The following is a 14316-nucleotide window of genomic DNA, read 5'->3' as shown; positions in this document are numbered from 1 at the left end:
AGGGAAAGGGATTGAGGCAAGACTAGGCCCCACTGGAGGGAAGCAGGTGCTTTCTCTCTCTCTTTTTTTTTTCTCTCTCTCTCCCTCTTCCTCAATCTCTCTTTCTCTCTCTTATGCCCTCTGGAATAATAAAAGAGAAAACACCTGATAAAAATATTTTTCCTGCCATTTCTACTAATAGCTTGAGGTGGAAGTATAGTGGCAGAAATTTTGAGAATGTATCCAAGTAGACATTTTATTACTTATACACAGAGCTGGATCTAGTTGCACAGTTAGGAAAATAGCAAAATACACCGAGTGATAAAACTCTTAATGTTTTTCCTTTGACTCTTATAAATTTGATTACAATAATTTTCTTCTATGCATAGGTTTCTTCCATCTTTGTATTTATTTATATCAATAATTTAAAATCTATATTTCATAGATGTGTATTTTTCTTAAGAACACTTGCTTCTCTCTCTATTTTCCTCCCTATATGGGATATTAGATCCCAAAAAACAAAACAGTAAAATGAAACTTATTCTACACTTATCCATTACATGTTGCCAACCAGTCATAGAAGTGCTTTTGGCAAAAATTTATACCATAACACTACTAAAATATAGGCATTCAATTATATGAATTTCCTAAGTATTGGGCTCATTCTTAGTAAAATGATAAAATGATATTTCTCTAGAGTATTCATCTTTCATTTGTAGGGTCTCCTGCACCTTTCTATACTCTCCCCTTCCCTGCCTTGGCACACTGTCTAGTAAGAAGTACTGGGGTTTCTGAAGAAAGAGGAGAGTGAGTTACAACGCTGCCCGTGCTACCAAAGTGCTGCTGAATCTTTATGTTACCCTCCCCAGGGAGCTCCACATCAAAAAGAGGTTTTGTTGGTTATCCTGATCATTTCATTCAGGCCTCTGTGGGGGACATTTTAGGGCTTCTTTTTGCGCATTATGCCAGAAAGTAGTTAGCTAGCTATTCTACGTTTGCATTTAGCTACTCTGATTAAATACTTAAAAAAATTCCTGATGATCCATGTATATCTTCTTTCTAAAGGAAGCTCATATTAGCTGAGCGTCTTTAAAAAATGCCATGCAGAGTAAGTAGGTTTTCTATTTAATGACTGAGATGAGATAACTTTCTTAGGTCAGAAAGGGATTTTGTTCCTGGACAGAAAATTACATTAAGACCAGTTCCCACTTGGGAGGCTCTATGTGAAAGAGTCTAGCATATGCTTGATAGAAAGTTGGTATTCATGGATGCTGTGTTCTCTTTTTCTTCCTTCCTATCTAATCACAAGAGTTAATGATTTTAGAGATGACTTTCAGTGTCTCAATTAACCATAATGTGAAAACTATTTATGATTACAAATGGACTAAGTACATAGTTACTTCCACAGTTGTATTTTTAGAAACAGTAAAATGATAAATCCTCCCCTTACAAAGCTTTGTGAGGATTTGAAAGAGATTACAAGCCTGATTAAATTCACAAAACATAAAGTCAATTTTTTTCCTAACAAATAGCAGCATGCTTGTATACATATGTTCTGCACAAGCAAATTTATGTCTGTAGTAGTCCTTTTAATAAGGAAAAATAAAACAATGATGTTCCTTTTATGATAACCACCATATCGGAAATCACACAGCTAATTGCTAGTAGAAGAACATAAATGTTCACATTTCCTGAGCATAAGCAATGTTGTCAGCTCACTTTTAATAAAAGTGTCAGTTTTTACTAAGTCCACTAATTTTGACATTAACGGTGACAATGGAAAATAAGTATTCTTAGAGTTTTACAAAAGCGCATTGAAGAAACTCATTCAATCAAATGTTCCTACTTTGGGGGAATCGAGGAGGATTGTCATTGACATCCGTCAGCGTGATGTTCACCGTGGTGGTCCCAGATAATCCTCCCATCTGGCCGCCCATGTCCTTGGCTTGAATCACCACTTGGTACTGCTCCCTGTTTTCTCGATCCATGTTAAGCAAGGCTGTCTTGATGATACCTATGGATATGAAATTTAGAAGTGGATGGGATGCATTAAGAATATTTTATGGAATCACTTATTTATGCAAACAAACATAGACTGTCACCCATAATATGCAAAATATTATGCAGATGTCACAGGGATATAAAGATGATTATATATAGCCATTACGCTGAAGGATATTACAGCCACACAGGGGAGATAGACACGTTTTTAAAAAGTCTGTAATACAAGGAGAATGAAAACACATACAAACCAAATCCTCCAATAATACAGACTGCGAGTAGTCTAAATATGAAGTGTCATAAGATGACAGAGAAAGTTACAACCTGGCATGTGGTTAAAAAGATATATGGACCGTGGAAGCTGCTTGATAAAAGACAGTTAGGTATGTCATGAGACAATTGTTAATAAACCCGTACACTTGAACTGAGGCGAGTTTCACATTACCGCATTGGCTAATTGCTCCTCAAACCTACCTACCACCATGAATGTCCTCAGAATTTTCTGAACCACAGAACAATGGTCTTAAGAAAACAACTGCATCAGTTCTCTCTTAGTTAGCATCTCGTTTAATCCTAGAGAATTTAGGTTTTCCTAAAGCTAATGTGAATAGTAGTTCAACTGGTCCCAACAGTAACCAATATTTTTAAGTCAGGTTAAATTTATCTCTCTGTTAGACATGAACAAACTAATTAGTTGAAAGAACTACCAAAAGTTCGCTTAATCACTATGTAGGGTTTATGCTTAAATTACCTTTCTTTCAGAAATCAGTGGAGAAGGTTATAAAACCTTCTCCAGTAGCACATTCTAGTGTTTAACAACTAATAAAGCTGAAAATAACTTTTTAAATTTTTAACGAGAATACCTTAGACAACAGGTCAATTTTATTCCTGTAGTCTTGGCTTCAGTGAAAGTGGGGCTGTGTTCTATACTCCAACTAATAGTACTTCTCTATTTAAACACAGGAGATTGCCTCAGTTATTTTGTCTTTTAAGTTGAATAATTTTTCAACCTCAGTGTTTTTCAACTAAGCCTTTTTCCCCCCTTGAGATTCCTTCCGAGTTCATTGCACCTTCTAATACATAGATATCCAACTGAATGTAGTAACTTAGATTTTGATTTTTACTCACAAGAATGAACACTTGAAAATATATTAAAGAAACTTGACTCACAATGATAGCAAATATGTACAGAATGTATTCCACAATATAAATGATATTTACTAAAAAACAAGTCATCATAAGATAGTATGCTACTTTGTGGAGAAAATCCAGAGATGTTGAAAAAGGATTTCATAAGGTGATCCATATTGTTTGATTAAAGCTGTATCAGTTAGGATAGGCTAGACAGCGATGTGATAACAAACAGTTCAAAATCCCAGTGGCTTAACACAACTAACATTTATTTTTTTAAAGCAGATAAGCAGGCACCTTTGCTCATCATACCACTTAGACATCCAGGCTACGGACCCCTGGTTCCCACCTCCACACTGGCTTCCATGATCACTGAAGTGAGGGGAAGGGAATGTGGTGGGATGTGTATCATCTCTAAAAATTCTGCTTGGAGGGGCAGCCCCATTTTATAGTGGTTAAGCTGGGTGCATAGGGAGCTGGTTCCTACATGGCTGACTGTGATTTGCTTCCTAGCCCTGACAGCCTGAAAATTACACCATGTGTGGGATTGGCCCGTGGTGTGGTGGTTAAAGTACTGGACTCCCCATGGCTGATGATGGTTCAAGTCCTGGATCTTTTGGCTTGCTTTCTTACTTTCCCTCTTTCTCTCTGCCTCTTTCTGGTCAAATTAAAAAATAATAGTAATAAATAAATGAAAATCAATAACTATTTTTTTTTTAAAGTAAAACATACTAGGTATGCTCCAAATCCTGACAGGATGGTGAAATGGAGGAGAAAGGATTGTGGTATGAACACGGCCCCACTGGGGGGGGGGGGGGGTTTCTTTTTTTCACCTTTTCCTCTGGCAATTGGAAAAAAAAAAGCTCTGCTTGGAAGTGACTTGCTTCACAACCACATTTTATTCCCCCAAATATATCACGTAGCTACAACTAGCTTCAGAGTAGAATAGAGGGGTGCAGTCTTACCAACTAACTAGAAAAAGAAGACTCAGAATATCTGTCAACAGTCCAAATAGCTATCAGAAAGGGTTGATCTTTTAGCTTCACTCCAAGCTGGAAGAAAAATAAAGCAATGTATAATTTTTCCCCAAATTTACTCTATAGAAACACAGTAGATAAAAGATTCATTGTCAGATTTCTTGATTAAAATGAGCTGGATGTCATGTTTACAAATATATCATTAGTGTTTGGCAGATGAATGCAAGAAAATTCAATCACACTGATTGCTTTTATTAAAAAAAAAATACTAGCTCAGTTGAGCATGTCAATTAAAATCACACATTGTTAAAAAAGAGGATCAAAAAGAAATTCTAACCTGTTTCGGATTCAACTGAAAAGTAGGGCTGTCCTTGCAGGATACTATAGACAACTTTAGCACTGTTCCCATATGTTGGATCATCAGCATCCGTCGCAGTGACTTGGACAACGAATGTCCCTGTAACAGAAGCATAAAACCAAAGATAAATTAAGAGTCTCCTTTACAATTCTTGATACAAATACACAGAAAGAAAACATGATCCTAATTTTTCAAAACCACTGCAACAAAGAAGTGGAGAACTTCACTGGGATGCTAGATAAAAAGGCCTTGGCTGGGAACCAGCAGTTAGCATAATGGCTATGTCGCTGGACTCCCACATAGTCGACCGCGGTTCGCGTCCCAGACCCGGTGGCTTAGAACTCACGCCGGGCGCGTGTGCATGAGTGCCCAAGATCCCCAGAGGAGAATGGAGGAGAAGGGATTGCGGCGTGAACATCCCCCCTGGGGGGTGATTTCTCGCTTTCTGTCTCTATGTCTCTCTCTGTCTGTCTGGTGAGTGCACGCGCCCTATAGCAAAAACCTCTCACAAAAAAAAAAAAAAAAAAAAAAAAAAAAAAAGGCCTTGGCCTTCTTCACTCTGGAAGAATGTGATCAACATTTATAAATATTAAAACAATTAGGTTAAAGAGAAGCCTGGGTACGATCACTACTGTGGGAGAATTGGTTCCAACCCACCGACAGTGGTGGGATTTGGCTGGTCAGCTGGTATAGTGATTTTTTTCAAGTTATCCAGGATTAGCCAATCAGCATCTTGTATTACTTTGTCCACTAGGAATTAGTTTAGGAGCAGTTAGGGACTACTCATGATTTTGCTGGAAATTCTGTCATAGATGCTCTTTCTCCTGGGCTCTAATGTACTCATGTAAAGTCACAAACACAGCAGGTGTTTTATGATCTTAGAAATGCCCACCTGAGGACAAAGCTGAATAGGATAGAGAATTACAGAGAAACAGCCAGAACCCAGATAAATCATGTCCAAAGCCCACTTTACCTTTGGATTTAACTAATGCAACTAATAAATACTTCCGTTGTTTAAACCAGTATGGGTTGAGTTTCCGATTACTTGTTAATAAAGGGTCCTAAGTAATAAGGCTTTCAGATAATTCTATTAGTTTGAAAAGCCTTCAACCTTAAAAGAGGTAGTTTTGAATTAAATAAAAGATTATTTGGAATGGCACAGCATAAACATCTGTAATTCCAAAAGATGATTGTAATTAAACATACAAAGAGAGCTATTATATTCTAGATCCTTTTTCTTATTTGAGGGACCGCTGTTGCCTAAAACCTTCAAAGTCTCCCTAACGCCCCCTGGAATTCCATACAAGTTTTCATGTGTATACTTACATATCTACTTCACTGAAGAGAAAGGCCATAGATTTCTATCTGATTATCAAACAAAGGGTAAGACTCTGATTAAGATAATTTTATGGTGACTTGGTATTCCTATCAGATGAGCTTTAAGCACACTGCTAGCACTCTCCAGTCTATGGAAAGGGCAGATCATTTACATCTAGTGAATATCTGAATCTTTACATTGCTTTTCTGATATCTAGCCAATTTTACTTATTGGACAAATAGATTGTACCATGGTATGGTTGGATGCTCTGAATATATCATCCTGATACACAAGACAGAGTATCCGTCCTTGTACTCTGTTAAGGGAAGTGGGGAGCATGAGAACATCATATGATTTTGGAGCAAGAGCTAATAGAAGCCAACAGATGCCCAAGTTTTATTTGACATTAATACAAAATTTGATTGCTTTCAGAACATGATTATCTGGATGCTTTCAGTGCCTTTTAGTTGCCAGCTATGGTACTGGGAGCTATGCACCTGTTTTCTCATCTAAGCCTCATGATAACCCTTAGGAGTTAACATTTATTATTTATTCTTTTAGATACAGAACGGGAGGATCAGAGAAATCAAGGAATTTGCTCAAAGCTACACTGCTAGTTATTAGTGGAGATGGTTTCGAATTTGGATCTGTTTGATATCAAAGTCCATTTTTATACTTCTGATGTTATTTCTATACCCTTATGTAATTTTTTTGAGATGCTTTTATATATCATAATAACAACATGTTACTTTGTGATAACAATGAATATGAACATAATTGTGCAAATTGGGAAAAGCCTTGCTTTTCCTTAGACATGTTACTGGCAGCTATGCCCAAATATTTATAACACCCACTTCGTTCCATAATGGTTTCAAAAGTGAATGGTAACCTCTGGAGTTGTGTTGTATGTGACCTGCCTGTCTGGTTATGAGTTGTCTATGTACTGATGACAGCACCGTCCTTTAGTAATTCTTCTGCCTCTATCCCTGAGAGAAAGATTTTTTTTTTCCTCACAAGTCTTCCTCTTTAAAGAATTCTAATCTCCATCTTTGCTTTAATGGTGGCTTGCGATTTTTCTAACAAAAAAAAGTGGCTTCGAGTAGTAAGATGAGCAATGTTTTCATAAGAAAAATGCAGCGGTTTTATGATCTTTTTCATGGGTTGGACATTTTCCAAGTCTTGAATCCATGAACTAGTGTTTCCGACATTTAACTGACAGAATTGTAAACAGGTTATTATGTAATTTCAACCTTCTTGAATTTGACAGACTGAAAATAAGAATAACCCTTTACATGGGCAAGTTTAGAATTTGCCTTTGTCTCCTATTTTATTCTGTTGTGGTTAAGAACCATGTATGTTATAGGGCCAGCAGGTGGCATGGAGGTTAAGGCGGCTAGATCTCACATGCCACTGTGCACAGTTTGAGTCCCAGACCTGGCACCTTGGAAATCATGCTAGGTACATGTGCATGTTAGCCCAAAATCCTGAAGAGAGAATGGAGGAGAAGGGATTGTGGTGTGGCCATCTCCTCTGAGGAGTGATTTCTCACTCTCTCCTCTTTCTCTGTCTCTGGTGGCAAGCTCACATGTCCTATAACAAAAACAAAACAAAACCAAACAAAAGATGTTTTAGATTAAAACATTCAAATACTGTCTACCTTCTCCCAATTTAAAGAAATTAAATCCACATACATTTAATTTACAATTGGTAGGAAAATTATGCATTTAATATTATCATATTAGCATTGTGAAAGTCTATGTGTGCATGTGCATATTTGTGTGTGTGTGTGTGTGTGGTATTTTAGACAGGGTCTCACTGTGTTGCAGTCTTTCTACCTCAGCATCCCAAGTCACTGGGACCATAGGCGTGTGCCACCACATTGGCTCTTTAAGACAGGATCTCATCTCCCCTGTCACCTCCTCTGGTCATGAACTCATGAGCTTTCTGTTTCACCCTCCCAAGTAAGGGTTAAAGTTTTTTAATTTCCACTAGTCACTAGAGGAGATGTCCCCCACCTAGACATCATTTGCATAATGGATTTTCTAAAAAAAGTTATTTTTTTAGTCTCTCTCCCTAAAATTATATTTTTATAATTAAAAGTATTATTTGAGTTTCTTTCCCAAATAAAGCAACTGCCTCTACCTTTTAGACTGGACTGTAAAATGTGTGGTTTCATTTCCCATTGGGGAAGTCCTTACCTGGAGCCTTATACTAATGCAGTCTGAGACATGGCAAAGGCTGCTGCCTTTTGGCTAAATAAACAAAGAGGGAGTTTTGGGTGGGAGAGATAGATGAGATGGTCTTCCTTTCCATCTCCCACACTCACCTTGGTATTTTTCACATGCTCACCATTAGAGGAAATGCTCATTTCTTAAACATAATAACAAAATGAGACAAGAATGACATTAGGAAACATGAGTGCACTTACAAAAATAACATATGTGGATAGTATAAACTAATGCTTTTAGAAATTAGCACCTAAAATCATTCAACTATGGTAAATTTCTCTCATGGGATTCTATTCAATAGATTAATTAGAAGAGAACAAGGTTTTGGTTAAAATCCATCTTGTGGGGCCAGCAGATGGTGTAGCAGTTACATTGCTGAACTCCCACACGGACAATCATGGTTTGAGTCCTGGACCCAATGGCTTGAAAATCATGCTGGGTTTGTGTGTGTGCATGCCCAAGATTCTGGGAAGAGAAGGGATTGTGGTGTGGCCATCCCCCCGTGGAGTTGATTTCTCACTTTCCCTCTCACTGTCTCTGTCTCCTTCTCTCTGGTGAGTACACACACCCTAAGACAAAAATAAATCTCTTGAAAAAAAAAATCACATCTTGCTCACCCACGTCAGACATTTCCGGGACAGTAGCTGTGTACACTTCCTTGGTGAATATTGGTTCATTGTCATTGATGTCATGGATTTTGATGATGAATTCAGACTCAGGCTCCACAGGTCTCCCTGTCTTTCTGTTTATAGCTTGAGCTCGAAGGATGTAAACGGGTTTTTCTTCTCTGTCCAGCCTCCTGGTGGCCTGGATATCCCCTGTGTTTTCATTGATAATGAAGAGATCTCCTGCTCCATCTCCTGAAAGGATATATTTAAGTGATCCATCTCCTCTATCCTGGTCTGAATGTAACTAGTGCAGGAAAAAAAAAAAAAAGTGAAAGTCAAGCATGAGTTCCTAAACTGTTTTTTGTCTTTATGATGCATGCTATATTAATGTTCATTAAATATTTTCTATGTCTTTTCTTCTTTTTACTATGGAGGAGCTACCAAAAGTTGGTGGAAAACATGGAATTGAAGTACAAGTTTGAGAGCAAAAAATTTTGAAAGCCATACATAGTTTTTTCATAATATACATTTTCCATGTACTTTAAAATTAATATTTATAGGGAACCAGCAGTTAGCGTAATGGCTATGTTGCTGGACTCCCACGTAGTCGACCGCGGTTCGTGTCCCAGACCTGGTGGCTTAAAACTCACGCCGGGCGCGTGTGCATGCGTTGCCAGCATCCCGAGAGGAGAATGGAGGAGAAGGGATTGCGGCGTGACCATTCCCCCGGGGGGTGATTTCTCGCTTTCTGTCTCTATGTCTCTGTCGGGCGAGCACACGCGCCCTATAGTGAAAACCTCTCCACAAAAAAAAAAAAAAATTGTATAACGTCTCAATGATAAATTCCTTTCATTAATGAACATATTTTATTACACTTATAGAATTTTCCAGAACTGAAACAGAGTTTGAGGGATACTTCAATAAACCTAATTTTGAAGAAGGGAAAACTGGAGGCCAGAGCAATAGCAAGATGTCCAAAGACCTTTCAAGCTAGCTGAAATTAAACCATTAAACCATTTTTTAATTAAAAATTAAAATTAAATCATTTTCTTATTTCTGTTATAGCTTTCAGATTCTGCTAATACCTTCTTCTCCTTGCTTGCATGTACACAACATATTAAAGATGCACTATACTACTGAGAAAAAGACTAGGGTGTTTGAATCAGAGAGACCTCATATATCCCACCCCTACACTTCACTATCTTGGTGAATTTAGGAATGCTGGTAACTTGCTTGGGTCTTTGGTGATGGAAATTATAATCATTTTTCTGAGAAGATGTGATACTTGTTTACTTATATACTTCTGAAATTCAACTTGAAGCACTTGAAAACATCATAAATGCTTCCATGACAATGCCTGGAAGACTTTCTGGCTGGACAATTCACAAGATTTTTTTAAACAACAGCATTTAGCATTTAGAGTTTAGCATAAGAGAGAAAAGAATTTTCTATTAAGTAGAGCAGCCTAAACTTTAAATAGTCCCCCTTATGAAGTAGAGAGTTTTTTGCTTCTGAAGGTAATCAGACAGAGGGTCTGATGAAGGACTGTCGGTGACATAGGTCTGGGTAAAGCATCAAATTAAATGAATGCTAGGATACCATAGAAATGGAAGATGATTTTAACTTGGAAAGATAGCCTATGTTTTCTGTCTCAAAGATTATTTCCATGATGTGGAGTTCCTATTGTTTTCTTAATTCCCTTTTCCCACACAAAATAGATTAGGTGGAATTTCAGAGGTCTTCAGATAACCCAATTCTATTCATATTTTCAAGAAGTGCTTTATATTGAGAAAGATTATTTAAATGTCCCAGAGTCATAAGTATTAGTGACATACAGAAAAGTTAGTTAAGACGGTTGCTAATTGCTACCTTGTTTCAGCTCCACCTAAGCAGAGTCTGGGGGAAGAAGGTGTTGCAGTGATAATGTGGCACTCTGAGAAGATGGACTCAGTGGAAGGCTCTCCTTCCTGGACCTCCCTGTGTACACTAATGGGTGTGTGTACATGCCAATGGTCTGGGCTGGCTGAAGCTGAGGGGGGATTGTGGAGTGAGCTCCCTATTGAGGTCCTGCCCTCTCCCTCAACAAATAAACAGAGTATGGGCTATGCTACAACAGCAATAGATACCGACTCTGCAGCCTCTTAATACTGCACAAAATGTTCAGAGTAGCATCTATAAACATATTTGAAAACAGACTTTCAACATAAAAAAAATAGGACATTTAAAATGATTGAATCCTGGTTTTCTAAAAGTATTTTCCATGGAATATTTACACACACTGTGGAGGGAAAGAATCTATGATCCAATAAATTTGGGAAATACTTCATATACTGCCTCTTTCTTAGAGTCTCCATGACATATTAACTGTAATCAATTTCACTTAATATAGCTTTACTGAACAATTTTGTTTAAAATCCTTTTCAGGTGTGATACATATTCCCTGTAACTGGTTTTTGAAGAACACTTTGGGAAACATGAGCTAATTTGATCCATTATTGTGGGGGCCAGGAAAATCAAGACTCTGGCTTATGTAGCATTTCCAAATCACACAGCTTGGGTGAAAGAGTCAGAAGATTAGAATTTGAGCACAAAAAGAGGCCTTATATATTATTTGGTGCTTCTTCCTCATTTTTAGAGATGGAGAAATTGTGTTTGACGCCACGCAGCTAAAGCTCGTTAATCGCAGGGTTTGTGGAAGAGAATATTATTCATACAATTAGTAGCGTTGAAAGCAATTTGGCAGAAATAATGGAAGATAAATTCGAACAGGGAGGAAATTGCTTAGAAGTGAGACAAACGCAATAAGAAATGTAGACCAAGAGCACTTTGTGATTTGTGTAATGCGATATACTAAGGAAATGCTAAACCATGATGACACAGAAAGAGCCACTGGGGAAAGTTTAACTCTCCATCGTCAAATTCTAATGATTGAAGAGCCCTCTTAAAAAGAGATTTCATTAACTCATGAGTAGGGAAACCAACATCCATTGTGGCTTGTAGTATTCTTGCTCCAATGTAGCCGTGGTCAGCAGCCTGCCAATGGGGCACCAAATGGAATCCTAAGTTGGGTCATGGTCATTCTCTTTCACTCACCAAATGTGAGACTACAGCAGAATCAATTAGTCTCCCTGAGCCAGGATCCTTATCAGTCAAATGAAGTTAAGAAGAGAAAGATAGACTGCAAGGATTTTTGAGGTCTAATTATCCCCATTTTGGTGCAAAAGCTTTTGAAATTGCCAATGGGGCACCAAATGGAATCCTAAGTTGGGTCATGGTCATTCTCTTTCACTCACCAAATGTGAGACTACAGCAGAATCAATTAGTCTCCCTGAGCCAGGATCCTTATCAGTCAAATGAAGTTAAGAAGAGAAAGATAGACTGCAAGGATTTTTGAGGTCTAATTATCCCCATTTTGGTGCAAAAGCTTTTGAAATCCATGCATAGTATTTTTCCTAATGGGCATTTTCCATGAACTTTTTGATGACCTCCCCCTCCCACAAAATTACATGAATTGCCACGTGTACACACAATCAAAGCAGCCTTCCCACTGCTACTACTACTCGCTCTTAGTTCATAATCAGCGTGTTTTGGCTCTATTTTGACTTTGAGAACTTTGTTTTGAGGACTCTGAAAACCCAATTTTACACACACATCGTATCTGAAAGGTAAAATCTGTTACTAGAAGCCAGTACTCTTCCACCAGGTGGCAATTGCTGTCTTTACATGTGATTTATTATATTCTGCATTCTACTAGATTAAAGACTCTCCTTGGCCAGTTCTTTCATCACTTTCAATATGTAATTGTTGCACACTTAATAGGTGAATACCACATCTGGTCACAAGATTTATTCAGGTAAAAGTAATCAGAAACTTATTTTTAGCTGTCAAGAGAGACCATTTCAATGACTTATATAACAAACACCAGAGCTGATATAAAAAGGGCAGAGGAGATGCCAAATAAGAGTGTGAACAAGGACTGCTTTACAGATCACAATTCTGATTTATCAATATTTGAAAAGGAGTAGGAAAATGCATCTCTTCACTCAGGCATTGTCTGATAACAAAACAGTTTAACATCCTCATCCCTTCTCCTCCCAAAGTGCATTATCTGGGTCTGACCAAATGCGCAGAGCAGAACTTTCCAGAAGAACTTTTTGTTTTCTTCTCCCCACTCTCCTCCCCTCAAGATGAACTTCCCTGGGGCCAGTTCTTTTCTCTATGTTGGAAGAAAAGAGAAAACATAAGACACCAGTGCCCGTGAAAGTTGTGGTGACAACCAGACATTAGGGGTTTATTGAGCACTTAGATTTTAATTGGATTTTTCCTTTTGTGATGTCATTCATCATGGCCACTGTAAAAGACAGAAGTTAAACAACAACAAATAAAAGATCGTAGGCTGCCCAAGGCATGTTTTTACTAATTTCAGTTTAATGTGCCTGTTCCATTAAGTTTAATCATCTGGTTCACATTTAATGATTCCCCATCAAGTAAAAATTATCCACTTCCTCAGAAAGTCACATCTCACCTGTGGCTGGTAGGACGTTTTACTACTGTACCTGTGGTATTTTGTGCCAGAAAGAGCTTTTGGTTTCTATTTCTCTGACGCTGAATTTTGTTTTGTTTTGCTGTCAGCAGCTTGGTAAACAAATACAGAAATAGACATGGCCCTGTGGTGGGTCACCAAGTGGTGGCAGCATCTCTGCCTGCTGGTTGCTGTGCCTCCCCATTCATCTACCTGCTACACGTGCCAGCTCTCGGCTTGACTCTGAACCACATTTAAAGGTTTAACAGTAATTCTACAGATTTTTTAGTGGTTCCTAAAGCCAGCTAGTGCTGTCCTGTAACAATATTTCTTGTGTGTTACAGTGTCACTGAGTTGGTGACCAAACTGAGCATATGCATTGTTGATACAGAACATGGAGGCTACATAACAGCCAACCTAGACAGTGTGCACAAAGAAAGTACCTACAACAGCTCGAAAGGGGCTGACGGAAAGAAATATGTGATGCTTGGTTGAGATGGAAAGTTTGAATTATGGTAGCAGAGTATAGTACAAATGTAATGTGGCCCTTAAAAAAAAATGTAATGGTCACTGATCTGAGATGTCACCACTGTGGTGAAAAGATGCTGCCTGGGATTAAGGCAGAGAAACAACAATTACAGCAGAGAGAAAACCTTCATGCTAAGGAAGTTGAATATTATTTAAAATTAGGAAAAGAAATTTATGATCAAGTTATGCCAAATTGAAACTTAACTGAATTAAATATGTGTAATGAGTATGTATGTGTGTATATATATATGTACATATATATATTTATATATGCATTTATCTATGTAATACATGTATAATGTCACCAATAAATTTACTTCATGTTGGGAAAACTGGGGGCAGAGCTTGTTGGGTAGAGTTTAATCCAGAAAGAAGTTGAACCCTGCTTGAATTACGTGGTAGGGATTAGCAATGGATTCTGCGTTAGAGATTATAGATTTAGGTAAATAAAATCTCTCTCTCTCTTTTTTTAAGAGAGATTTTTGCTGCCTTAACCAACAGGCTGTGGAGTTGGTTCCAGCCGTTACATTTTTGAGGGGTTTTTGGTGGTTGTTTGGTTTTACAATATTTCTGTCTTTATCCTGTCAGTGGTTGTCAAAGTGGGGTCCTTGGCCCAGCAGCAAAGGGAGTCACCTGGAAACTGGTTAGAAATACAAAATCTAGTTC

General features: G+C 37.9%; 1 protein-coding gene across 1 annotated transcript in view; it reads right to left on the bottom strand.

The window, feature by feature from the left end:
• Positions 1-14316, bottom strand: part of CDH6 (cadherin 6) — a 150745-nt gene that overhangs the window by 25905 nt on the left and 110524 nt on the right. The window contains exons 3-5 of the mRNA XM_006148495.3: positions 8610-8904; positions 4426-4545; positions 1826-1993 (exon numbers count right to left, since the gene is read on the bottom strand). Of these exons, the coding sequence (XP_006148557.1) occupies positions 1826-1993; positions 4426-4545; positions 8610-8904 (583 nt within the window). The remainder of the gene's footprint in view (positions 1-1825; positions 1994-4425; positions 4546-8609; positions 8905-14316) is intronic.

This window comes from Tupaia chinensis, unplaced genomic scaffold, assembly GCF_000334495.1.
Source record: "Tupaia chinensis unplaced genomic scaffold, TupChi_1.0 Scaffold000237_1, whole genome shotgun sequence".
NCBI classification, from domain to species: domain Eukaryota; kingdom Metazoa; phylum Chordata; class Mammalia; order Scandentia; family Tupaiidae; genus Tupaia; species Tupaia belangeri.
Note: the sequence above shows the minus strand (reverse complement) of the source record. Positions and strands in the feature narration are given on the sequence as shown.